At 34.1% G+C, this 22371-nt stretch overlaps 6 protein-coding genes, 1 long non-coding RNA gene and 1 other non-coding gene across 12 annotated transcripts; 7 read left to right on the top strand and 1 right to left on the bottom strand.

The window, feature by feature from the left end:
• Window positions 1-165: 165 nt before the first annotated feature.
• Window positions 166-2354, top strand: LOC109609150 (dipeptidase 1). Of its 2 annotated transcripts, none has more exons than XM_049969303.1 (10): window positions 166-205; window positions 725-794; window positions 852-1014; window positions 1073-1202; window positions 1255-1405; window positions 1464-1533; window positions 1584-1842; window positions 1899-1974; window positions 2025-2169; window positions 2221-2354. In XM_049969303.1, exons 1-10 carry the CDS (start codon window positions 193-195, stop codon window positions 2260-2262), a joined length of 1119 nt encoding a protein of 372 aa, XP_049825260.1. In that variant the 5' UTR covers window positions 166-192; the 3' UTR covers window positions 2263-2354. The 2 variants fall into 2 exon arrangements, with proteins under 2 accessions (XP_049825260.1, XP_019881328.1); XM_020025769.2 differs by lacking the exon at window positions 166-205 and adding an exon at window positions 535-652.
• An 825-nt stretch (window positions 2355-3179) lies between these two features.
• Window positions 3180-5239, top strand: LOC109609159 (uncharacterized). The gene is made up of 3 exons (XM_020025780.2): window positions 3180-3324; window positions 4646-4755; window positions 4812-5239. The coding sequence occupies exons 1-3, from the start codon at window positions 3270-3272 to the stop codon at window positions 5082-5084; spliced, it is 438 nt and encodes a 145-aa protein (XP_019881339.1). The 5' UTR covers window positions 3180-3269; the 3' UTR covers window positions 5085-5239.
• Window positions 4446-4525, top strand: Trnal-uag (transfer RNA leucine (anticodon UAG)). The gene has a single exon. It is a non-coding gene; the product is annotated as a tRNA-Leu (tRNA).
• Window positions 5240-5382: 143 nt separating the features above from the next.
• On the top strand, window positions 5383-6123 carry LOC109609160 (uncharacterized). Its single transcript, XR_002192349.2, has 2 exons — window positions 5383-5685; window positions 5745-6123. It is a non-coding gene; the product is annotated as an uncharacterized LOC109609160 (long non-coding RNA).
• A 465-nt stretch (window positions 6124-6588) lies between these two features.
• LOC109609126 (uncharacterized) lies at window positions 6589-8709 on the top strand. Its single transcript, XM_049961484.1, has 7 exons — window positions 6589-7189; window positions 7244-7389; window positions 7445-7638; window positions 7690-7804; window positions 7861-8036; window positions 8089-8308; window positions 8363-8709. The coding sequence occupies exons 1-7, from the start codon at window positions 7017-7019 to the stop codon at window positions 8551-8553; spliced, it is 1215 nt and encodes a 404-aa protein (XP_049817441.1). The 5' UTR covers window positions 6589-7016; the 3' UTR covers window positions 8554-8709.
• Window positions 8710-9318: 609 nt separating this feature from the next.
• LOC109609176 (ornithine decarboxylase 1) lies at window positions 9319-16678 on the top strand. 2 transcript variants are annotated; one of them, XM_020025807.2, is made up of 5 exons: window positions 9319-9520; window positions 14461-15142; window positions 15198-15552; window positions 15611-16020; window positions 16084-16678. In XM_020025807.2, exons 2-5 carry the CDS (start codon window positions 14706-14708, stop codon window positions 16208-16210), a joined length of 1329 nt encoding a protein of 442 aa, XP_019881366.1. In that variant the 5' UTR covers window positions 9319-9520; window positions 14461-14705; the 3' UTR covers window positions 16211-16678. The 2 variants fall into 2 exon arrangements, with proteins under 2 accessions (XP_019881366.1, XP_019881367.1); XM_020025808.2 differs by lacking the exon at window positions 9319-9520 and adding an exon at window positions 12851-13005.
• Window positions 10664-11464, top strand: LOC109609125 (thyroid transcription factor 1-associated protein 26 homolog). The gene has a single exon (XM_020025739.1). It carries the CDS (start codon window positions 10664-10666, stop codon window positions 11462-11464), a length of 801 nt encoding a protein of 266 aa, XP_019881298.1.
• Window positions 16169-22232, bottom strand: LOC109609180 (TATA-binding protein-associated factor 2N). Of its 3 annotated transcripts, XR_007548850.1 has the most exons (6): window positions 22170-22232; window positions 21430-22003; window positions 20094-20446; window positions 19867-20030; window positions 16894-17002; window positions 16169-16811 (listed from the first exon to the last, which is right to left on the bottom strand). XR_007548850.1 is itself a non-coding variant. In XM_049970668.1 (5 exons), the coding sequence occupies exons 1-5, from the start codon at window positions 22170-22172 to the stop codon at window positions 16984-16986; spliced, it is 1113 nt and encodes a 370-aa protein (XP_049826625.1). In that variant the 5' UTR covers window positions 22173-22232; the 3' UTR covers window positions 16736-16983. The 3 variants fall into 3 exon arrangements, 2 of the variants coding, with proteins under 2 accessions (XP_049826625.1, XP_049826624.1); XM_049970668.1 differs by having other exon boundaries at window positions 16736-17002; XM_049970667.1 differs by lacking the exons at window positions 16169-16811; window positions 16894-17002 and adding an exon at window positions 18355-19318.
• Between the last annotated feature and the right edge of the window lie 139 nt (window positions 22233-22371).

Raw genomic sequence — 22371 nt, 5'->3', positions numbered from 1 at the left:
GTATAACATTCGAAATATCTTAAAATATATACTAAGAAATTCCAGAAGTTATCAGAAAATTATTTTTCTCAAAATACGATTTAACTGAAGGAAAATTTTTACAACAACATTCTGTATATTTCTTATGACTTTGATTTTTATTTGAATTTTAAGATGCGGTTCAGTAAAATTTTAAATAGAATTAAATCTGCAATGAAAAGTAAAGGTAAATATATGAATGTGTTCATTATTCTTTTTAAAAACGCTTATTTTGATAAAGGCGGCAGTCACTCAAATAATATGCTATTGTAAGAATATATAATGAAGTGTATTTATGGCAAGTTTGTTCAAATTTTTTACTTAAATTGTTTACGCTTAAAAATAACAATATGATTTATTTTAAGACTTTGAGACAAACATCCTTTATTGTAATGCACTAGACATGCATTTTATAAGTTAAATGAATGTATATTGAATTTAATGTATCCAATCATGTTCACAGTATTAATACAGGTTCTCTCTCACTTCTCTAACAGTCCCCTAGACTATCGTGGGGTCAGATTTAATATCTTCGGTCGGAAGAGATAATTTTTAAAATAAATTAGTACGAAATTTGTCAGCATGTGGTGCTCATATATTATTTTCGTCTTGTTTCTAGTAAATATTTTTGGACGTACGTATATTTTTTGATCAATATATCACATATTAATTCAGTAATACCATTTAAACAATTTGTACGTTTTAGTTCCTCAGACCGTACCTGATGAAGACATACCAGGAAGGGCCGCTTTAGACAATTATCCTTTAGTAGACGGGTAAGTATAATGTTTGGAATTATTGTAAACAGTAATTTACCACCCGCTTATTATCAGGCATAATGATTTGGCGCACAATTTGTACCTGGCCTTCAATAATAAATTAGGCAACTTTGATTTTGAAAAAAATTTCACCGAGTGTCCCGTCTTTCCAAAAGATCACATAAAACCATCGGCAACAGATTTACCTAGACTCAGGGCTGGAAAACTAGGGGCTCAGGTAAAATCTCACTGCAACACCTAGACCTAATATACGTTACATAATAATAAATTTTTAGTTTTGGGCTGCCTATGTAAATTGCAGAAAATCGAAAAACTATGTTATTGACACTATTAATCAAATTGATGTTATAAAAAGGCTTATTAAAAAGTATCCCAAAGACCTACAATACACCACCACTGCAGATGGTACTTTGACTGGTTCGACAAACCAATTTTAGTGCAACATTTTGTTTTGTAGGAATTTTGGAAGCGTTTAAGCAAAAGAAAATAGCCAGTCTGATAGGTGTGGAAGGAGGTCATTCAATAGAGGATAAACTGTTTCTTCTTCGAGCCTTGTACGATCTTGGAGCCCGGTATATGACTCTAACACATTCATGCAACTTAAATTGGTATATCATATATATATATATATATATATATTTTATCATTTCATAATCGAATTTATAGGGCTGATTCCTCAATTGTTGACGAACCTAATGCTAACTTCGAGGAGAAAAAGTTAACTGATTTTGGAAAGGTACGTATTTACCTTGGAACATAATTAAGAAATACATATTCATATTTTAGAGAATAGTTCATGAAATGAACAGACTGGGTATGATGGTTGATTTATCTCATGTATCTAAAAATGTGATGTCAGAGGCTTTGAACGTTACAAGAGCACCTGTAATATTTTCTCATTCTTCCGCAAAGGCAGTTTATTCTCAGGCCAGAAATGTGGACGATGAAATTCTTAAACGTGTGGCAGACAACCAGGGAATTGTTATGGTCAACTTTTATGATGCTTTTATTGCTGCCCACAACGCCACCATTTATGATGTTGCAAGTAAGTAATTTCTATAAACAATCAATTGTAATGTTTAATAATAATAAAAATTTCAGATCACATTAATCACATAGTAGATGTTGCGGGGGTAAACTACGTTGGTATAGGATCTGATTTTGATGGAGTTCCAAGGTAAAAGTGACGAAATAAAATTAAGGCCCATAAAGACGGTGATTTTGCAGTTTGCCCAAAGGACTCGAAGATGTTTCCAAATTCCCCGATCTGTTCGATTTATTAAGAACTCAAAACAAAAGCAGGTGGACCATTGAAAATCTAGAAAAATTGGCAGGCAGAAATTTAGTCAGAGTATTTAAGGCTGTGGAGAGAGTAAGTAATTCGACCAAATTAATAATTTATAACTAATTAATTTTCTTTTAGGTCAGGGACGAATTAATCAATGAAGAGCCAGCGGAGGATTAAAGAATCAAATTAATTTTGTAACCGTCAATGTTATTCAAATAACGTGAATTTTCTAGTTTACTTAAATTTGTTAATAAAGCAAATTGTACACATTTTCTTGAAATTTATTTATGTGCATTCTCTCAATGGGGAATTCTAGAAACTGTGAATAATAAGAGTCTTGACCTAATATTTTAATGGCATATGAGAAGAAAGCTTACAAATTGTTAAATTATTTCAATGACGTCTCCAAATTAAAAAGGAAGTTTAGTTTTTATTTTCTTTTATGAACGAGAAGAAACATGGACGTAATCACGTTCATTAAATGCTTTTAAATATAACTTAATATATTTATTTTAATTAAATTAAACGAAGAATTTAAATACTTTTATAACAATAAGCTTATCATAAGGGTTTGTTCTGATAAAATTTATTTTAAATACCAACTAAGTGGCATGATACAGACGGTAAAAACGGAAATCTGATGCCACAACTGACCTCAACCTCTAATGAGAGAAAATAATTAACCACATTTAAAGACATATGCTAACATTCTACATAATTTTAATTAATTATATATATATATATATATATATATATATATATATATATATATATTATATTTCGAGAAAAATCTATTAATTGAATTAGTATTATTTGTTAATATGTAAATCATTCTATTGTTAAATTGATACAGATACATGTAATCAGTACAGGAAAACAATGCAAAAATGTTTCGATAACCTCAGCAACATCCGCCAAAGCAATAAACCATGACTCAAAAAAAAAATCACAAAAACAAATTTCAATTTTAGTTTAAGTAAATTTAACCGGTACCCTGAGAATAACTGGATAATTTCTTTGATGTCGTGGATAAATTTTGTGCGAACTGCATCAAACCGATCCCATAATGTGGAGAAATTCAGATAAGCAACGGAAATTGTTTCATGTCGGGTTGTTTCCTTTTGCGGTGCTAACTAGGCGACATAAAGGAACGCATTTTGCAGTCGGCTGAAAACTTAGGAACCATGAAGTTCGCAATTGTGTCCGTGTTATTGTTTTGCGCCTATATTACAATTGCAGGTGAGCTTAGCTCTTACATCCTTGCCTTTGAACGTCTCATTGTACCGTTTAATAAATTAAGATTAATTGTGTATGATGAATTTAGGCGCGGTTGGTAATTATTAAACATTTTTAGTTGATAACTTGCGTTGAGGTATATCTTTAATATTATCAGTGTTATTGATTTTATAAAATGTTATTAAAAGTGGAATTTAATTTTGAATTTAATTAATTTAATAATAAATAATATTACAATAAATATATTTAAATTTATAGTCGAACTTCTTGACAATATTCATCGTCAAATTTTTGGAAGTAATACCCAATTCAGTTGTTAACCTTCCTGTGGATTTTGATCACTGTTTGTGTTTAGGCATTATATTTAAGCAATAATTTAATAGAGCTTATATTATTTTGAAAAATACTTGAAAGGACAGGAGTGATCATCATTTGACATAAAAATTTATAAAATATAAATGGCAGATCAAAGAAAAGTTCGTCTATTGAAATTTATTTCCTAGACTTTTGTGAAGCCAAATTGAAGTTACAGAGTTTTATCTTTGTCAGTGTTTGACTACGATTACATCTTCCAAGTTTTTTCAGGGCTAATTTTATTAATAAAATTGTTTCTTCACCTATTTAATTGGTAGTTCCTGATATACGTATGAGAACGTTCATTACTTAGCCACCCATATTCATACTTATTTTCTAGTTTATTTGATAACTCTAAATATTGATAAACCGATTTTTTTCCTAGCAAGTCATGATCTAACACTTCTCCTGTATATTCAAACAAGTAGAATGATTTAAAAACAAGATTGAATATTGATTGAATCTATCAAAAGGATTTTTTAGCGATTTCTGTATCTATACTTATGTAATCGAGATGTCTAGATATGCTGAGAAAAAAATTATAACAATAACATTAAATAAATAAAACATGTATTAATTGTAATAATTAGACAATAGTGAAATATTAATAATAATTATGAATATGAGTAAATAAATGAAGGAATATTATTTTTTGTAGTTATCTAATAATACTTTGAAGTTCATATCTATTTTACCGTATACATTTCTGGGAAAACAATTTAAATTTAATGCTGTGTTATTATTGATCTTCGGATACGTTTCAAATGTAAGGCAGCGTGGCCGAGCGGTCTAAGGCGCTGGTTTTAGGCACCAGTCCGAAAGGGCGTGGGTTCGAATCCCACCGCTGTCACTTTTTTATTTATTCAATTTTCCTTAATCATTAACGTCGAGTTCGAATCTCACCGAGGGTATTTTTCAAAATAAAAATAAAAAACTATTAGAAAAACTAAAGGCAGATTTTTTTTCACAGTTGCCACAAAATGCAAACCGTATTCAAAATTTAGATTGGATAGCTGCACCACTTGTCATTGCAGTGCCAGTGGACTGGAATATACTTGTTCGGCGGCCGAGTGTAATTCGGTAAGATAGTGCATTTGTTTTTATGAAACCAACCGTTATTAGTGTCCAAATTTTAGAAATACGTTATCTATGACCCATCCCCAAAATTTCGAAGCCAAAGGAACTTAAGAATTCCATACCTAAACGATGAAATTCCCAATAGTCAGGAGAGCGACGGAGAATTCAGCAAAATTAATAGAGGTTTTAACACACTAGATAATGAAGGGGAGTCGAAACAAAGTGTGGAATATAACAGTAGGGATGTGGATGCCGAACAACAGCAACGATTTGAGGAATCAGACATAGAACCTTCGGAACAATTTAGAAGCTATCCTGAATTTTATGAATAATTTTATTATATATTTTACTCTATTCTATCTATTAATGGTACTTAAATTATTAAAAACAAAGTAATAATATTATGTATATTAATATTTGAATACAAAATAAATTTTTGTAATTAAATTTCTATAAATTATAGACAAAAATATAGTAAATAAAAGCATTTAAACTTGTATTATTAAAACCCACTATTCGAAATGTAGAAAACAACAGAGGAAAAGCATAGACATAATTTAAAATACAATAGTGTCATTAAATGGGTTGCATATAACACCATTTATGCACTAATGTTTTCTATGTTTAAATATTTGAAAAAAACCGGAAAAGTGCAGACGACAAGACAACACTACGATCTTTAATAATAATTCAAAACAATTTGACCAATTAAAAATGAGTTAGTAAAAGAACTAATAAAAACGGAAGCACGCACAACAGTGGAATTGTGTCAGTCCGTCGAGTTTGTTTGTAATCGGTGCTTCCACGTCACAAAACATATGTTTGGAAAGTGAAGTCAGTTCTTAATAACACAGTGTCAAATATGTCTCTCACAATACTATTATTTGACCAATTATTTCGTTGTTATGATAACTTTAATAAATACTACAAACGGTAAGATTACTATTATTATCATGCACGTGCATGTAATCATTTCACACTATCGGTTGCAGAGCTATAATGCACATCACTGGAGACCCTGACTTCTTCCCGAAAGAAGACGACAACGTTCAAGTTATCTAGAATGACAATAGCCAAATAACCACTGATCATTATTGTAATATTCAGAATGTGAATAATTTATAACTTTTTGAATATTTTACTTGCTTAATCTCATAGTGAGAACTAGTTTTAGTTTGTACAAATGTACTGTATATAAACAATTGTGTTCATCTCTCTATTCTACATATATTAACTCAATTTTTATGTAAAATAAAATATAGCAGTAATAAAAGATTAAATATATACTTTAGATAAATAAATCATATACTTAATCTTTTGTCTAATTGTGAAAATGTTAATTATGTAAATATTACACACATCTAAATATTATGTTGTTTTTTATTATATTCACATATCTATTATATGTTCAAATATTTAATATTAGAAAGCACATAACTAATTATCTAGTAAATGATAAAACAAAACCATTGAGTCAACAAACAATCCTATATTTTTATCAACAGGAAGAATGACAAAATCGATCTAATTATCTACCTATATTTAAACGACACGTAATATTCCAAACTTTGAAAAAATACTAAAAATTTAAACGTGGTACTTAATTTGGAATTGCATCCTGTCCGCCAACAAATCAGTCCGGAAAATTACTATTTTCACAGATCCAATTATCCTAAAGATATAATTTTTTCTCCAGGCTCACCGAATATAATTACCAATCAATCAACTAATAACGCAATGCAAAACGAAATGTCACGAACCATATATAATAAATACCAACGATCATCAGAAAATTTTATTTGAGTATATGATTTTTGTGGTAACAGGTAAAACAAAAACGCAGAATTCGTGTTTGTGACTAATTGTTCGAATAGGCTTTATTAATGGCGTTGGTTAAAATAATTTATATTATCCTAATTATATGTCTCCTAATTGTGTTAACATTACAAAGAAGATGTAGGACTAGAAATAAGCAACGACTTTGTTTTCAAAAGGTGAGAAATTTGTTTTTTCTAACTATCCATCATGCTTCTTGATGTACCCACGTTTATAGGTAATATGATTTATTTAAAATATCTGATCAATGATGAATAATGTAAATTTGATTGTTTCGGAGCATTTTTAATTTTTTTAAAGTTAATTTTAAATCTATTGCCGACAGTTATTTTAAAATTATGGTGATGGCATTAAATTTACTATTAAAACTTTATCTAATTATTTTACTTATGTGACAATAAGCCGTGAGTAACCAGCCACCTTAAACAATGAAGATTCCCGAATGGATATCCAAAGAACTTTTCGAAACTAGTCTCAGAACATTTTTCAACAACAACGACATACAAATAATAAGTTTCACTACAAAAGATGCAGTAGCAGCTGGAGAAAATTACACCAGTGACCTTTTCAGAACTTCAGTTACTTTCCAGTGCAAGAGAACGTAAAGTATAAAATACAGACTACAAAGAAATTTGAATTATACCAATAATTTTAGAGGAAAAAAAGATTGTATTTCGGTGATCGTCAAATGTGGTAACGAAGATGGAGGAGTCAAACAGGACATCGCAAAATCACTACACATTTTCGAAAAAGAACAAGAAATGTTCACGAAAACTTTTCCAGCCATTTATGAAGTATTGGGTGCGTTGCCAAGTAAATATTCCAAATGGCAAATATAAATGTAACAAAATTTCAGACGAAGACTTCACCATGTGTTCAAGATGTCTTTACGCAACTTTAGAGCCACATGCTGTCTTGGTATTGGAAGACCTCACGAAATCTGGTTACGACGTTCTGCCCCGCCACATTGGTTTCGATTTGGAACACTGCTTCAGGGTTGTGGAAAAAATGGCCAAGATGCATGCCGGATCGGTGATTATGTACGAAAAGGTGAGAAATGTTTTATTTGAAATTAAACAAAGACTGTAACAATAATTTTAGGACCCATCTTTGGTTAAACACTACAATGAGGGATTGTATGCAAACAATCAACTCGTCAGAGATTGGGTATCAGCAGGATATGCTGCCCTTATTGACGCATGCTCTAGATGGCCTGGTAATTAATCTTTCACCACTAAAATACCATCACCATATCCACTGTTACTTTGTTAGGATACGAAAAATATGGTTACAAATTGCAAGCTCTTGGCGACGAAGCTTTGGAACGAGGATTTCACGCACAGAAACGCAGACTCGGAGGATTCCATGTGCTAAACCACGGCGATCTTTGGGTTAATAACATGATGTTCGCCTATCACCCCAACGGAAAACTCCGAGACATAAAATTTGTAACTTGTTGTTAGATCATGTATTCACAATTTAATCTCGTTTTAATTTCAGATTGACTTTCAAATGAATATTTTTACTAGTCCAGCTATTGACTTGCACTACTTCATAGCAACCAGTACGAAGATACAAGTTAAATGCGACAGCATCGAGGCAATTCTTGATCATTACTATGCCCAGTTAATTGCAACTCTTGCTAAACTACAGTACTCCCTGGAGCGAGTACCAACGAGGGAGCAGTTCAAGAAAGATTACAACTATCGAGCATTTTATGGTAAATATTGGTATTTTTACGTACACAAACTCATTCAATAATATGATTTTTTAGGACTTATGGGAGCAGCTACTGTTCTAGCATTTGTTAAAGCAGATGCTAACAGAGCTGATGCCTCGTTCGAGAACATCATAAAGGACCCCAGTCGAGAAGGATTCAGGTATCATGCTTACAATAATGAAAGGTACAGAAAACACATGGAACATTTATTACCATATTACGACAGTTTCGGGATTCTTGATTAGTTAAATGGTCGAATCAAAGTAGTACCAAGATGTAGGAAATAATCGACGATAATATAAAATATACTAGAAAATTAGCTGTGGTGATTGTGAAATTAAAGTATTTTAAAAATTGTAAACTAATAAACAATAAAAAATACAAAAAATGTTTTAAATAGAGATTATTATCTTTTGATGGTACCATAATTAAAATTGTCTGAGGAATTTAATAAACAAAAAATTGTCAGGGTAACATTTTACATTTATACGGGTGTTAACTATAAATGATAAAACATTCATTTCTATATATTTATAAATAAAAAATTACAAACACCACTTGATGTGATACCTAACCTAATTCATTGTGACTAGTTTACATTAAAAATATGAATTGTACTACTTGAATTGGATGTCAATACCTATAACTTTTATTGTTTTTTCCACTATTATTTTGTGTACTATGTAACAGATGAATCTAATTTTAGTTAATACTCAATGTATGCCATCATGTATTCCGGTTTTATACATATATATCTTCGTGGAGATCTTTAAGAAAAAGCAACGTGTAACTTAAAAAAAACCATTAATATTTTCAATTTCAATATAAAATTTTACTATGGAAAAGGGAAACTAGTGTTACTAATGATACATTTTTAAATTTAAATTTGAAACTTCCCACAGATACATACGAAGTAGATAAAACAGGGATCTTCACTAAATCGTCCACGTGACAATTCGAAATCGATTGTTGAGAAATTCCAGAACACGCCGCAAAAGGCGCCAGTGGCAGTCGCTAAATTTGTCGAACGGCTGTTTCGCTCTTTCGACAAGTCGTGTTTTCCGTGTCGGCATGGTGGATTCCCAGTGCTACATAATTAAGTTGAGTTCATCCGTTTGACAAAGGCACTACGTGTTTTTTACACACCCGTTTATCCAAAAACTCAAGATTCCGCCAAAAACCTCTAACCAGCCCAAAGGGTGGCTTCCTAAGGTGAGTGTCATCAAAAGGGTCAAGGGCTATTTTTGCATTATTGCTCAACGACATCGTGTGAGATTCGCAATTTAAATTTAATATCTATTTTTCTGTTGTCCGACGTGTCTTATCGTTTCGTTACAATACTAAAATACCCCTTACCCAAAAGGAACCTTATCCTGATGTCGACCTTGTCCTCTACAATCTCATTGAATCATTCGGCATTGATTTTATTTTAACTATTTTTGGGGGTTATAATTTTTTCGCGTTCATTTACATTTCAGTCACGAAATCATCTTGTGCGCACGGTTGTTTAAATTTAACTTATTTTTTTCAACCTGTTATATAAAATTGACCAAGAGTGAAATAAAGCGTGCCATTTTCAATGTTATTTGTTATTATAAATCGAAGAAATCAATTTGTCATTAATCTAAAATTAATTGTTGGCAAGATAGAGAAGTTGTGAGTCAGTCATTTCCCAATTACTAATCTTTAGACCAGAAATATCTAAAATTGGCCTTATAATGAGTCGTTAAGACTAGCTATAGGTTATCACTATTTCAACTTAAATTGTTTAAATTGCATTCATTGTTTTATATTTGAAAGTATGTCATACCAGAAACATATTAATGCAACAATACAAATGAAGTCTCATGGTGCAATCTAATTTAAAACCAGTTCGTACCAAAAATATTTCCAGATTAACCAACCAACCATAGTTTTAACCATAAATGATATAAAACAATTAAAATATAATTTATTATGTTGATATCTAATCAGTTAGAATTTCGTGTAAGTATCTGTATCAAATGTTAAAGGTAAAATTAAACTATGTTGTTAGATACTATATCTACATGTAGGATGTAAATGTTCTAGGTATGACTAACAAGTTATCACTAATTTTATTTGATGTGATATAATTCAAAAAATGTCGCCAAATTTGTAGAAGGCAAGGTACATAATGTAGGCTAAACTTCTTGCGAATCAAATGTTATAAAGCAAAATTATGAACTTTTAGTTAGTAAAAAATCATTAAATTTACCCAATTGATTTCTTCCATAGTCGCTAATACTGTTTTATGGTTTGTTTATAAAATAATAAACGTGATTATATTCATAGCACGCTTTATTTCATATTTCAGGTTGTTGACTCCCTATAATAATGGTGAAAAATAGAGTAGCCCCTGACAGACCCTTCAAGCGGAAGGACACTTTCTTTAGCAAATCCAAACCCGATTTTAAAGCAAAAAACAAGCAAAACAAGTCATTTAAAAACAAAAATAACGATAACAAACAATTCCTAAAGCCCAGCTTAAACGGCTCGAATTTTTTCCTAAAGACTGACTCAAAGGAGGAGGATTCTTCCAAAACTGAAACTGTTAAAAAATCTCCCAAAACTAAACAAGCAAAAACCGATGAAAAACCCGAGAAAAAACCCTTCGACAAAAAGTTATGGAGGCTCCAAAAGTACAGTAAAAAGTACAAGCTGCAACAATGGGAGGAAAAAAGAAAGAAGGCGGTGTTACGAGGATATTACCGCAACCTGAAGGAAGACGAACCCAAACTGGACGTCCAGAAAATCTACGAGCAAGACAGAAGCGACGACGAAACCGAAGCCGCCAACGTTAACGAGGAAAACGAAAACAACCTAAACAAAAACGTGGACGAAGAGAGCGCGAACGTTGACGCGACCGAGGCGGCTCCGAAAAACGCCAAAGGCAGAAAGAACAGGGCGTTCAAAAAGGCCCATCTCGAATTCCAACGAATACAGGAAGAGAAACGTAAGAAAAAGGAGGAGGAGGCCAAAGTGAAAGAGGAGAAACAGAAAGCCATAGAGGAGTACAAAAAGAAAAAGGCCGAGAAGTACAAGAAGCTCAGCCAGAAGACCAAAAAAGGACAGCCTGTCATGAAAGGAAGAATCGAATTGTTGCTCGAAAAGATCGAACAGACCGTTAATAATTAGTCGTTGTGATGCGTTATTTATTTTTAATACGTTTTCTTAATAAAATTTTGTATTTCCCCACACACGTGTTTATTGCCATTTTCCTGAAACTAACTAACTTTTATCTGACTGGAAACAGTTTCAAATTTTGTATCGCTTTATCGCAACCATAAATAATTTATTTTAATCAACCTAATTTAATTGTATTGAACGAGTTAACGTATCTAAACAGTCCTTGAAAATTATTTAACATTAGCAACAAGCGCTATTTAAATTCGCTTATGATTCAATTATGAGAGATAAATCCTGAGTTTATTGTACAAATTTCGCGTGTTAATTTTTTCAGATAAACAGCAGGCGGTAAAGTAGTCAATTATAACCCTGCCTGGAATATTCCGCATAAAAATTTTCTTTATTTATTTTAGTCCGGCAACGTACGTAATAGCTCATTAGCTGTTGACAGGGTGGCGACGTAAACACGTGCTAGCGAAATGATTTAATATTGCGTAACCGCTGGATCGATTCTGAATGGATTCGTAAGACGTATATTCCGGAATTAAAATTTATTTCCAACACTGGTTGGTCTATAAATGATTATTCGCATGTTGTTTACTACTTCTCAAAATGAATTAAAATATTCGTGTGTGATTCTTCTAAATTACTGTAAACTTTGTACTGATATGCATTGTCGGTTTTGTAAACAAGTTGTTAAATTATTAAACAAATAGTATTCATTAATTGTACTATAGTAAACAAGATTTTACAATTTTTTGACTATTTTTAGAGGACACATATTGTTTATTTTATGATGGTCGATTGGGTTACCGTGTTTAATCAGCAACAATGTTTCAAAAATTATCAGGAACCTGCCATATTTACATGCTAGATTGATAATGAAAACCAGTTTTAACCAAATTAGCACTGATCTATTTGTATAATAGCCATATTTCCCGACATAAAGTTCGGTATTTTGTACATAAATCCATAATTTAATAAATATTAATAAAAGAATCTAATATAATCACTGACCAGTCTACGGATATTGTTCATATAAAGTGTCTCCACAAGTCTACTTGGCCTACAAAGATACCACCACACAAAGCACTCGCTTTAAAACCAATAAAAAAAAATCGATAGCACAAAACCAGCGAAACATTCGACAAAATTTCATGAACCCAGATTAGAAATGCGACCCCCCGTGACAATGAAAATGGGTCGTTCCTCGTGCCATTCCCGTTATCTAGTGTATTGACCTAATGAGCCGAAGCACATGACAGGGTTCTAGTTCAAGATAATAATTCATTGACTATACATCCACATGATCGCTGTCATAGGTTGAAGATCACAGATTAGAGCCGTCTGGAGGGGGTGCTTTATCAGAAAAAATACAGACCATCACACCAACTCCACATTATCATCCCGGTGTGCGATTTTAAAACTCTCCGGACGCCGTTCTTTCTCGTTCTTGGTTTGGTGTCGGCCTGATGGTTGTACACCGCTTCAAATAAGTTTTGTGAATGTGTTTAAATGAATTTCAACTTCGACGTGTACATCGGTTCAAGGTATCCGTTTTTGTATTTAGTCAGGAAGTAGTTCTATGGTACTATTTTGAATAAATTCTTAGTCACACCTTATCTGACAATTGGTCAAGTTTATTGGAAATCTCATTGTTTAAGTTGATGATTAATAAGTAAATGTGATAAACCATTGTACGACCATCAAATATCAGTGTTTAAATTCTTGTGGAACAACAATCAAAATTTTCACACAAAAATATTTGGGAACCCAAATCAAAAACAGGTCCAATTATTTAATGACAGGAAATTGTTATACTAAATTATTTTGTTTACATTTTTTTAACACAATTCTCACCAACCTTGAATGTGTTCATCGATCCTCCAGTTTAGCACACTTTACCATAAACACCAACTCAATTGACGTCAAATTGTTTAAATCGCAATATTTTTAACATTCCCAAGATTCATTGTGTTTTATTGTTCGTTTCTTAATTAGACTTGCTGACCAGCTTGATAAACAACACAATAAAAAATTATTGTAAACAAGAATTAATCGAGATTTCTTATGAATTAATGTATAAAATCACGCAATATGTGCATTAAATGGTAAATCTCAGAAAACATTTCTCCTAGAAAATGTAATTTTTCATATTTCCAGTGATAAGACCAGTGTTGAAATGCATACAAAGCAAGAAATTCTCACTTGGAATGTTACCAATGTTATTGAATAATGGACTTTAACTTGCCAATTGTTTCAACATTGTATGTAATTTTATTACATTTTCAAGTCTAGACTTGACAACTGTACTAGCATGGAACACAATAATATTATTCTGATTCTAATAGATCATTAAGATCGACTGATACATCCTCTGACAAACTTTTAATTACATGACGTCTCGATTAGTTTAATCTCTAGTCGTTCATTCGCTTGAAACGATTGGTGATTAAACTAATCGAAAACGTCGAGTAATTAAAAAAATTCTGATAATAAAAGGCTCAGTCAACTATAATTAATATTATGAACATTTAAATATATTTCATAATCATATATTTAAAATCATAAAACACATTTCTTTAGGTTTTACTTTCTATAATCGTTCATTAACTTGAAAAGGATTTGAGATTAAACTAATCTGTATTGATAACTTAATCCTAATAAATAATAACAATATTTAACATATTTTATCATTGTATGTTCAACATGTCAAACATATTTCTTCAGTTTCAAACTTCTGAAAATGTCTGCTGTCGTACCAAACCTACATATGTCCATTTTACTCTAATATTTCTACGTTAAAAAACGTACAAACCATTAGTTACATTAAAATCATGAGCTACTGACTGTTGGTAATTGTGCTGTGGATTGCTTACTTGACACATTTTGTATGTGTACAAACCGTATTCAAGTTCAAAGTTGCTGTTGTGTACTTGAAAACGTTTTACATAATACACAGGTTTTGTAGAAAGCACTTAATAAATATTTGTTCGTGTTTGTAGGGTTGTAAGATAGACGAAGCTTCCCCAGCTAGACTGAGCGAGGTCCTTCCTTACAATTGGAAAATCTTCTTGAACGGGGAACCGCCCTGGTGCTGCTAGCTGACCGACACATTCTGACCATCTACCCGCTTAACTAAACGAAAACACATAAACCTGTCCAAGCCTGAGCACGGGCTGCCTCCTTGCTTACTACGTACAACTTTACTTATATTTAACAATAACATCTCTATATTAAACGGTACAAAATGAAATACAATAACATTAACGAAGAACGCGTACACGTCCTCGATGCCGAAACCAACGTTTGGTCGGTGATCAAAGACATCGCAACCCTGGATCAAGAAGATGCGTTTTATGTTTGCGACATCGGAGACATCGTTCGCAAGCATAAAATTTGGAAAGCCACGTTACCTAGAGTCATTCCACACTACGCCGTCAAATGTAACGATAGCCTAACCGTCTTGGAAGTGCTCGCTGAATTGGGTACGAGCTTCGACTGTGCATCCAAGGCGGAAATCATAAAGGTGATGTCCTTGGGCGTTGACGCCAAGCGCATCATTTTCGCGAATCCGGCCAAGATGAAGAGCCACATTAAATACGCCGCTGAAGTGGGAGTCCACACAATGACATTCGATAACGAACTAGAACTGGAAAAGGTCAAATTATATCATCCCGATGCCAAGTAAGGACCAATCAATAGCTTGTAAATGCCAATTATTTACTAAAAACACTTTCAGAATGGTAATCCGCATCCGTTGCGACGCCGCCGAAGCCCAATGCCCATTGGGCATGAAGTTCGGTTGCGACCCCGTTACCGAGGCGCCAGCGCTGCTGCGCAAAGCAAAAAGCCTTGGCGTCAACGTCATTGGGGTCAGCTTCCACGTCGGATCCGGATGTCGTGAACCGGCCGTTTTCAGCCGGGCCATTGCCGCGTCCAAGGGAGTTTTCGAAGTCGCCCAGAGCATCGGTTTCCAATTCAATCTGTTGGATATTGGCGGCGGATACCCTGGCGGTAAATACTCGTCCATCGACGAGATCGCCAATATCATCAACAACGCATTGGACCATTACTTTCCGGATCCGGAAATACAGGTTGGTAGCACGCTTGACCCGCAAAGTGAATCGATGTCTGACTTTAAAATATTTACAGGTGATTGCGGAACCAGGTCGTTTCTATGTCAGCTCCGCCTACACTTTGGCCTGCAACATTCATTCCATTAGAAACGTCAGCAGCATTTCCAGCACTGGCGAAGTGGTCGATCGTCGCATGTATTACATCAATGACGGCGTCTACGGTAGTTTCAATTGCATTTTGTACGACCACCAAGTTGTTGTACCGAAGACATTGAAGGAGTACGACACACCGTTATACATGAGCAGCATCTGGGGACCAACTTGCGACGGACTGGACCAAGTCGTCGAACAAATCTTGCTTCCGGATATGAAGGAAGGTGATTGGCTGGTGTTCGAAGACATGGGGGCTTACACGTTGCCTGTGGCTAGTCCCTTCAACGGTTTTCCAATTCCCAGGGTCCACGTTGTCGCACACAAGAACATCCTGTGAGTAACAAACAAAAATACTAATCTGAACACGTCGATTCTTATTGTTTGATTATTTTTCAGGATGCTCTTCAAAGATTTGATGCCATTAACTGACGAACACTTCGACATGGGTACCATTCCGTATTTGAATTGTAATTGTTTGATGAAGGTCGGCGTTGATTTTACTTTCAATCCAATGTCCAACTGACTCTACGACAACGGTCTTTACAATCTTGATTTACCGACAACTCTGCATTCTTTTACAAGAGACCACTTATTTTTTGTTCCAATATTTTCTATATTGTTAAATTTTAAAATTTGTATATGTAATATTTTAGAAGACATAGTTTTTGAAATTTTACTTTTTGTATACAAAATACTAGAGATGTATTTGTTAAATGTAAACATAAATTTGGGGTTTAAACCGCGAATATTCAATGTTATTTGTACGTGATCTTAACTGATCATAGAGTGAATGGCATTCAATATTCACAGTTTATAACTTTAAACGTATGAGCAAGGGGGCAGCTTATAGCTTATCAATTTGAAACCATTGTACTAATATGTATCATTCTAGTTTAACATAATATATATTTAATTGTATAGCATGCTATACTAGGATGCTAATATTATATATTTTTGATGTTTAGTGCATGCTAATATACTAAAAAATGTATCACTGAATTTTATTTAATTAACCTACTTCCCACATCCCTCAATTTAATTAAAAAACTTATTATAAAAAATACTTTATTTCCTCAAAACAATACAATTAATTGAAGCTGTGATTGTTTCTTACATCTATTCCTCTGCAAAAATAATATACATTATGTATAATATTTCACCAAAGTAAAAAAAAAAAATAAATAACATTTCAATCTTTTTTATTACCTGGAATCTCGAATAAAGAGTACATTAAGGATTCAGTCTTGAATTGAACACATTGAGTGTGAGGTCTCATGGATGAATCAATTCCATAATTCAGTATAGCTTTCCAGACCTATAAAAGAGAGAATATATCAAAAAAACTGTATTACACTCAAATTACAACAACGATCTGGCGAATATCCTAAAATTAGAGCTCTTGAATCTGTCGTATTTCATATTTAAGATCGCTTACTTCGCTTTAATACTTTTTAACAATAGTCGCTTAAAAATTTTGTTAAACAATCAACGGCGTATATACATTATTGCAGAATGTCTGTGTTATAAACATTAAACCTGTTAACGCTTTTTGTAAAGCGGTGCAATGCCGAAACATTCATTTGTATTCAAACCTTATCCTAAAAATTCATTAAGATATAAACATACCTAGTTGTTGGTGATGTGATATCCGCATATTTTCGCAACAGCCGAGACTCTCGTCCGCATAGCATCATTGGATTCTTGACTATAGCTCTCTTCCGCAAACTGTTCGATTACTACAAATCGAGGCGCATGCACTGTGGCTTATCTTGATACGTCGTCCATTCGAAATTCTACAAGCCTTTAATGTTGACCAAAAAGGCTTAAGCGCAAGAATGCGAAACGTATTTTGTTGCTAATAAAAACGCACAATGATTACGATAAACAGCAACAAATTGATCGGTCTTAAATTTTCTCATCGACATAACGTTCATTTGTTATACGACGTCCTTAAGTGATTGCGATGAAAATTAGATAATCCCCCACCAAAAATTAAAATTTGTTTTTAGTTCTGTTTTTAAACAGTGCGCCAGTTTTATAGAATTGCTTGTGACGTGCAAAATAATAGCAACTGCTAATTGCGCTGTTTCATGAATGCCGTGGTTTCCTCAAACTAATGTTAATACATGAACTGATGTGAAACAAATGGGAAACAGTTCATTCCGAATTTGTGCAAACCATGAAACATGGTATAAATGTAAATGATTTGTGCTAAGTGATCGACTATTCGTATATATACAAGACGCATTATTTCCATTAATGTCCCTCCTGAAAATCACAGCCAAAAACTGTAAAATATAACTAATTCTGAAAACAAACAAAAAACATTTAACAAACTATTCACGCAGTAATAATTTGCAGAATATACTGTAGAATTGAAATTCGATAACTGTGACAATCAATTTCAACTGGTCCAGATTAGATCGAAACCGAATTAATCGAAATAAAGGAAACAAAGTGTTCAATAAAGTTTATACAAACGAAATCAATTTAGTTTCTAAATCGTTTTGCAAAAATTTGCTTTTAATTTTTGCTAGTAAATTAAATTTCTTGAAAACTTTGATTCCTGTTGTAATTAGGATAATGCAACGACGCATTTATTAACTTACAAGTTAGAACTTCCTCAATAGTTTTTTTTTAATTGCTTTTCAGTAAAACGACGTAACGTGTATTGCATTTACTGCACAATTTATTGTATAAAAAATATGTGAATGTCAAAATTCACAAATTACATCGACAATAAAGAAAACTTACATAATTCCAAAATTAATAAAAATGTATCCAATAAAAGTCCGTCAAATAAAAAGTACCATATAAAGGGTATTATATAGTCTACGACTATTGCTCAATTCATTACTATAGAGGCTAGGTTAAATTAACAAACCAGGAGCATTTCTTACACCGACTACAATGGCGCCAACATTCCGCAAGTTTTTTGATTCATCAACTATCTGAACGTCAAATTGGATAAATCTCCTTGCGAAACCGAATGTGGTTTATGTAAACGCATATACCTCTACGTGGAGAACGAGTCAAACGAAAACTCATAACTACAAACACCAAAACTCAATTACTCTTAACTTTATTTATGTCAAAATTAATACGACATAATATCAACAACATTCATTCACAATTAATTTTTATACGTTTAATCATAAAAATATACAGGGTGTTTACCTTAAAAAATAGTATATATCTACAAATAACTCAAACATATTATGAGTAATAAATTAATCAGTTTCCGCCGCTATAAACAATGTAAAAAATGCTACTAATTTACTAATTCACCCGATAAACTACTAGTAACATACAGGAGAAATCAGCAATAGTGTACATTTTAAAACACCCTGTATAATGGCTAGGTACAAAAATGAGCAACGATCCACTTGCAACTGCAAACACATAATGTGCTTTTCCTAAATAAAACTTGACTGTGCGACGCAACAATGTATAACCATGATTGTTTCACGTAAATTAATTTGCCGATGTGTCAAAGAAAGCCGCGTGCGCAACCGCAGTAGGGTATAGGACAACACGCAACGGGCATCTAACTTGTTAACACCATTCTTAGAACCTTCTTCCGGGGGCCATGTCTCTACGGGGACCGCCTGGGGCGCCGCCGCTCGCAAAACTACAAATAAGAATTGAACAATCGTAAATAATACAACTCGTCCAACGATCGATTATGACTTTCACGCTTGCAGACGTAAACGTTTCAATATCTTGCCTTAAAACCCATTGTTTGTGTCAATTGTTTCATTCCTTTCGAGAACGCTCAATCTAAAATGCCTCTTATCCGAGTGGATAAGTTGTATTTTGGAATGAATTCACTAGTATTCTGATTGTACTGTTTACAAGAACGCGTCGACCAATTTTAAAGCAACATATTCGGTAATGCCAGAGTATGCAACAGGGTTTTTAAAACGTTTCATAATGTACATTTACAAATTATCATTCCGTATCGCAAAACGCATGTACTACTCTTATGGGAAATACTATATTCCTGATGTACTTTCAACCTCCTTCTATAACTATATTTATTCTGTTGTACTGGACAAAAAAACATAATTAAATAGAGCATTTGAAAACGTTGTAACATCCGCTTATTCGATAATTTCTGTCGTATTGGCTCGGCGATCTCGGTTGTTCACAAAATTTCATTGGACTTTTGACACTTACCCTCCACCACCTCTTTGTTGCGGCAACGGGGGATAGGCGGTGTCGTATGCACGACCCACACCACCGCCCCCAGATCCGTAGCTGTCTACGTAGCCGGCGCCACCAGAACCATAGTTGCTGGCGGAACCACCACCATATCCTCCCCGGGCGTCACCGTATCCTCCCTGCGTAACAAATTCATCGTAAACATGCAAGTTATCCCAGATTAACAACACAACAAGTCATACCTGCGACGCGGCACCGTAACCGCCGGTTCCAGTGGACTGTCCGTATCCGCCGTTGGCACTAGCGCCGTATCCACCACCATAACCGTTGTAACTGCCACCCCCGCTTGGTGCGCCGTAACCGCCGCCACCGCCGACAGCACCTCGGTCACCGTAGCCGACGCTGCTGCGGTCTCCATATCCGCCGACACCGGCGCCTTGCTTGGGACCGACCGGGGGTCCTTGGTCGCGACGACTGAACAAGTCACCGCTACCACGCACACCCGGCACCTCACCACCGACGGGACGACGGTCATACACACCACCCCGTCGGTCGTCGGGGAAGCCACCGCCCTGACGATCGTCGTAGTGGCGCTCTGAATTTAAACAAACTTCATTTAATACCATAAATTAATTTCATGGGACATTTATTTGTCTATACCCAACAGCGCTAGCATCAATAACAAGAACTTACATTAAATAACAATTCTATATACAGTGTGGCCCATTGAAGATGGTTATACCCCTGCAACTTTTTATTTATAACTCGATTTTACGGAATAATAATTCAAATGATAGACAACGAAAAGCTACACGTGTCATAAAAATTATTTTGTCTATCTATATAAGGTTTCTTCTTAACAAGATATTCAACAATATCAGATAACCAGTATTTTTAAAATGTTCACCGAACCAGAGCATTAGACAAGAATTATACAAACTTTTTAAAATTTTATAATAATTGGTGGTTTACTTGATTTTCTGATCTGATGAACGAGAATGTCAATTTTATCACACTGCACTGCCTAAAATTATTATGGGAACTATTGAACATACAAAATTATTTAAGTATAATTAAGAATTTACATTTGATAAATCATAACTCCCAAACTATCACATCATTGTGTGATATAAAAATAGTACATAGTACGAAAATAATTCAAATGAATGCATTAGATAGCTCCGAATATTCGTTTAATAATTATTCAAGAGTTCCCATCACTAATAAGTGTTGATTGGGAGACAGAAAACAATTTTTATGGCATGCATAGGGTTCTTTAACATTCAACTTTTGAGCTACAAAATCTATTTATGAATAAACAGTCAGGGATATCTTATTATTCTTTTAAATAGGTCATAGGTATATCATGCACAAAAAAAAAACAGAATGAAGAAAAACACACAACTGTCTCAGCACATGTGTGAAAAATATCCATGCCTGAACATACACACATATACACATACAATTCTGTGCAATTCCAAACTCAACACCTTTACCTTGAAAGACAGACTAGTGTTGCAATTGCTAGCTAGGTTTTTTAATATTGTTATTTAAATTGTAACATTCGTATTCACTTACCACCATACCCAGCTAGGGCAGGAAAACCTCTGTCGCCGCCATATCCGACGCCTCCGCCGCCACCTCCTCTTCTGTCTTCATATCCACCTCCACCACCTCTTCTATCACCTCCATATCCACCTCTATCAAAACCTCCTCTTTGTGGTGGTCTGTCATAGCCTCCGAACCTGTCTCCTGAATAACCAGGATATTCTCCCCTGCCACCGAAACCATTTCTTGAACCGCCACGGAAGTCACCACCACCTCCGGCACCACCGCCTCGTGCGTACGGACCGCCGCGTTCTTTGCCGCCCCTCATGGGGCCACCACCACCACCGCCGCCCGATCGTCGCGGTTTAACTCTGCCTTTCTCGACGGAAATCTTGCCGCCCATGAATTCCATGCCGTTCAGATCCTGTATCGCTTTCATGGCCAGGTCCTGATCTTCGAGGTGGAGAAATCCACATCGATTTGAAATATCGCATTCCGCGATGGCGCCGTAGGGCTCGAATAAGCTTCTGAGGTCCTCGGTGGTGACATTTGGGGGTAAGCTGCCCACAAACACTTTCGTGGTGGTTTCAGATCTTCCCCGACTCTGAAATTTTATAATATTTTCATCCAAAGGTAAACTCACCGCCGGTGTCATAATAATGTCACCTTCATTTAACCAATCTTTTTTTATCATATTACGACAAATTGTTACGCGTTTCAGTTAAATGAGGCTGTAATGTTTGTTTATAAAATAGTCGTAACAGACTTACCATATTTTCTTCTAGACGAACACAACAAACACCGGCTACAAGAGAGGGACAAAATGGCGCGGGTCTATCGCGTCTATTTATAAGGTTGGCCAACATATAAACATTAATTTGTCAATTAAGCGGAAATTTCAAAAATTATTAATATAAGCAAAAAATTAAATTTATTAAAAAAAATATGGGGAATATTTATTAAAATCATTTA

Source organism: Aethina tumida, chromosome 1 (genome assembly GCF_024364675.1).
Source record: "Aethina tumida isolate Nest 87 chromosome 1, icAetTumi1.1, whole genome shotgun sequence".
In the NCBI taxonomy this organism is placed as follows: Eukaryota; Metazoa; Arthropoda; class Insecta; order Coleoptera; family Nitidulidae; genus Aethina; species Aethina tumida.
This window is presented reverse-complemented; position numbering and strand designations above follow the sequence as displayed.

Coding starts and splice junctions, on each gene's coding strand:
- LOC109609176 (XM_020025807.2), top strand. CDS start 14,706: ATGAAATACAATAACATTAACGAAGAACGCGTACACGTCCTCGATGCC. Junction 15,143..15,197: donor TTATATCATCCCGATGCCAA/GTAAGGACCAAT, acceptor AAACACTTTCAG/AATGGTAATCCGCATCCGTT. Junction 16,021..16,083: donor GTCGCACACAAGAACATCCT/GTGAGTAACAAA, acceptor ATTATTTTTCAG/GATGCTCTTCAAAGATTTGA.
- LOC109609150 (XM_020025769.2), top strand. CDS start 601: ATGTGGTGCTCATATATTATTTTCGTCTTGTTTCTAGTAAATATTTTT. Junction 1,015..1,072: donor CTGGAAAACTAGGGGCTCAG/GTAAAATCTCAC, acceptor ATAAATTTTTAG/TTTTGGGCTGCCTATGTAAA. Junction 2,170..2,220: donor TATTTAAGGCTGTGGAGAGA/GTAAGTAATTCG, acceptor ATTTTCTTTTAG/GTCAGGGACGAATTAATCAA.
- LOC109609126 (XM_049961484.1), top strand. CDS start 7,017: ATGAAGATTCCCGAATGGATATCCAAAGAACTTTTCGAAACTAGTCTC. Junction 7,390..7,444: donor AGCCATTTATGAAGTATTGG/GTGCGTTGCCAA, acceptor ACAAAATTTCAG/ACGAAGACTTCACCATGTGT. Junction 8,037..8,088: donor AACTCCGAGACATAAAATTT/GTAACTTGTTGT, acceptor TTTTAATTTCAG/ATTGACTTTCAAATGAATAT.
- LOC109609125 (XM_020025739.1), top strand. CDS start 10,664: ATGGTGAAAAATAGAGTAGCCCCTGACAGACCCTTCAAGCGGAAGGAC.
- LOC109609159 (XM_020025780.2), top strand. CDS start 3,270: ATGAAGTTCGCAATTGTGTCCGTGTTATTGTTTTGCGCCTATATTACA. Junction 3,325..4,645: donor CGCCTATATTACAATTGCAG/GTGAGCTTAGCT, acceptor TTTTTTTCACAG/TTGCCACAAAATGCAAACCG. Junction 4,756..4,811: donor CGGCGGCCGAGTGTAATTCG/GTAAGATAGTGC, acceptor TCCAAATTTTAG/AAATACGTTATCTATGACCC.
- LOC109609180 (XM_049970667.1), bottom strand. Junction 20,031..20,093: donor GTTACGGTGCCGCGTCGCAG/GTATGACTTGTT, acceptor TTTGTTACGCAG/GGAGGATACGGTGACGCCCG. Junction 19,319..19,866: donor CAACAAAGAGGTGGTGGAGG/GTAAGTGTCAAA, acceptor TCTTATTTGTAG/TTTTGCGAGCGGCGGCGCCC.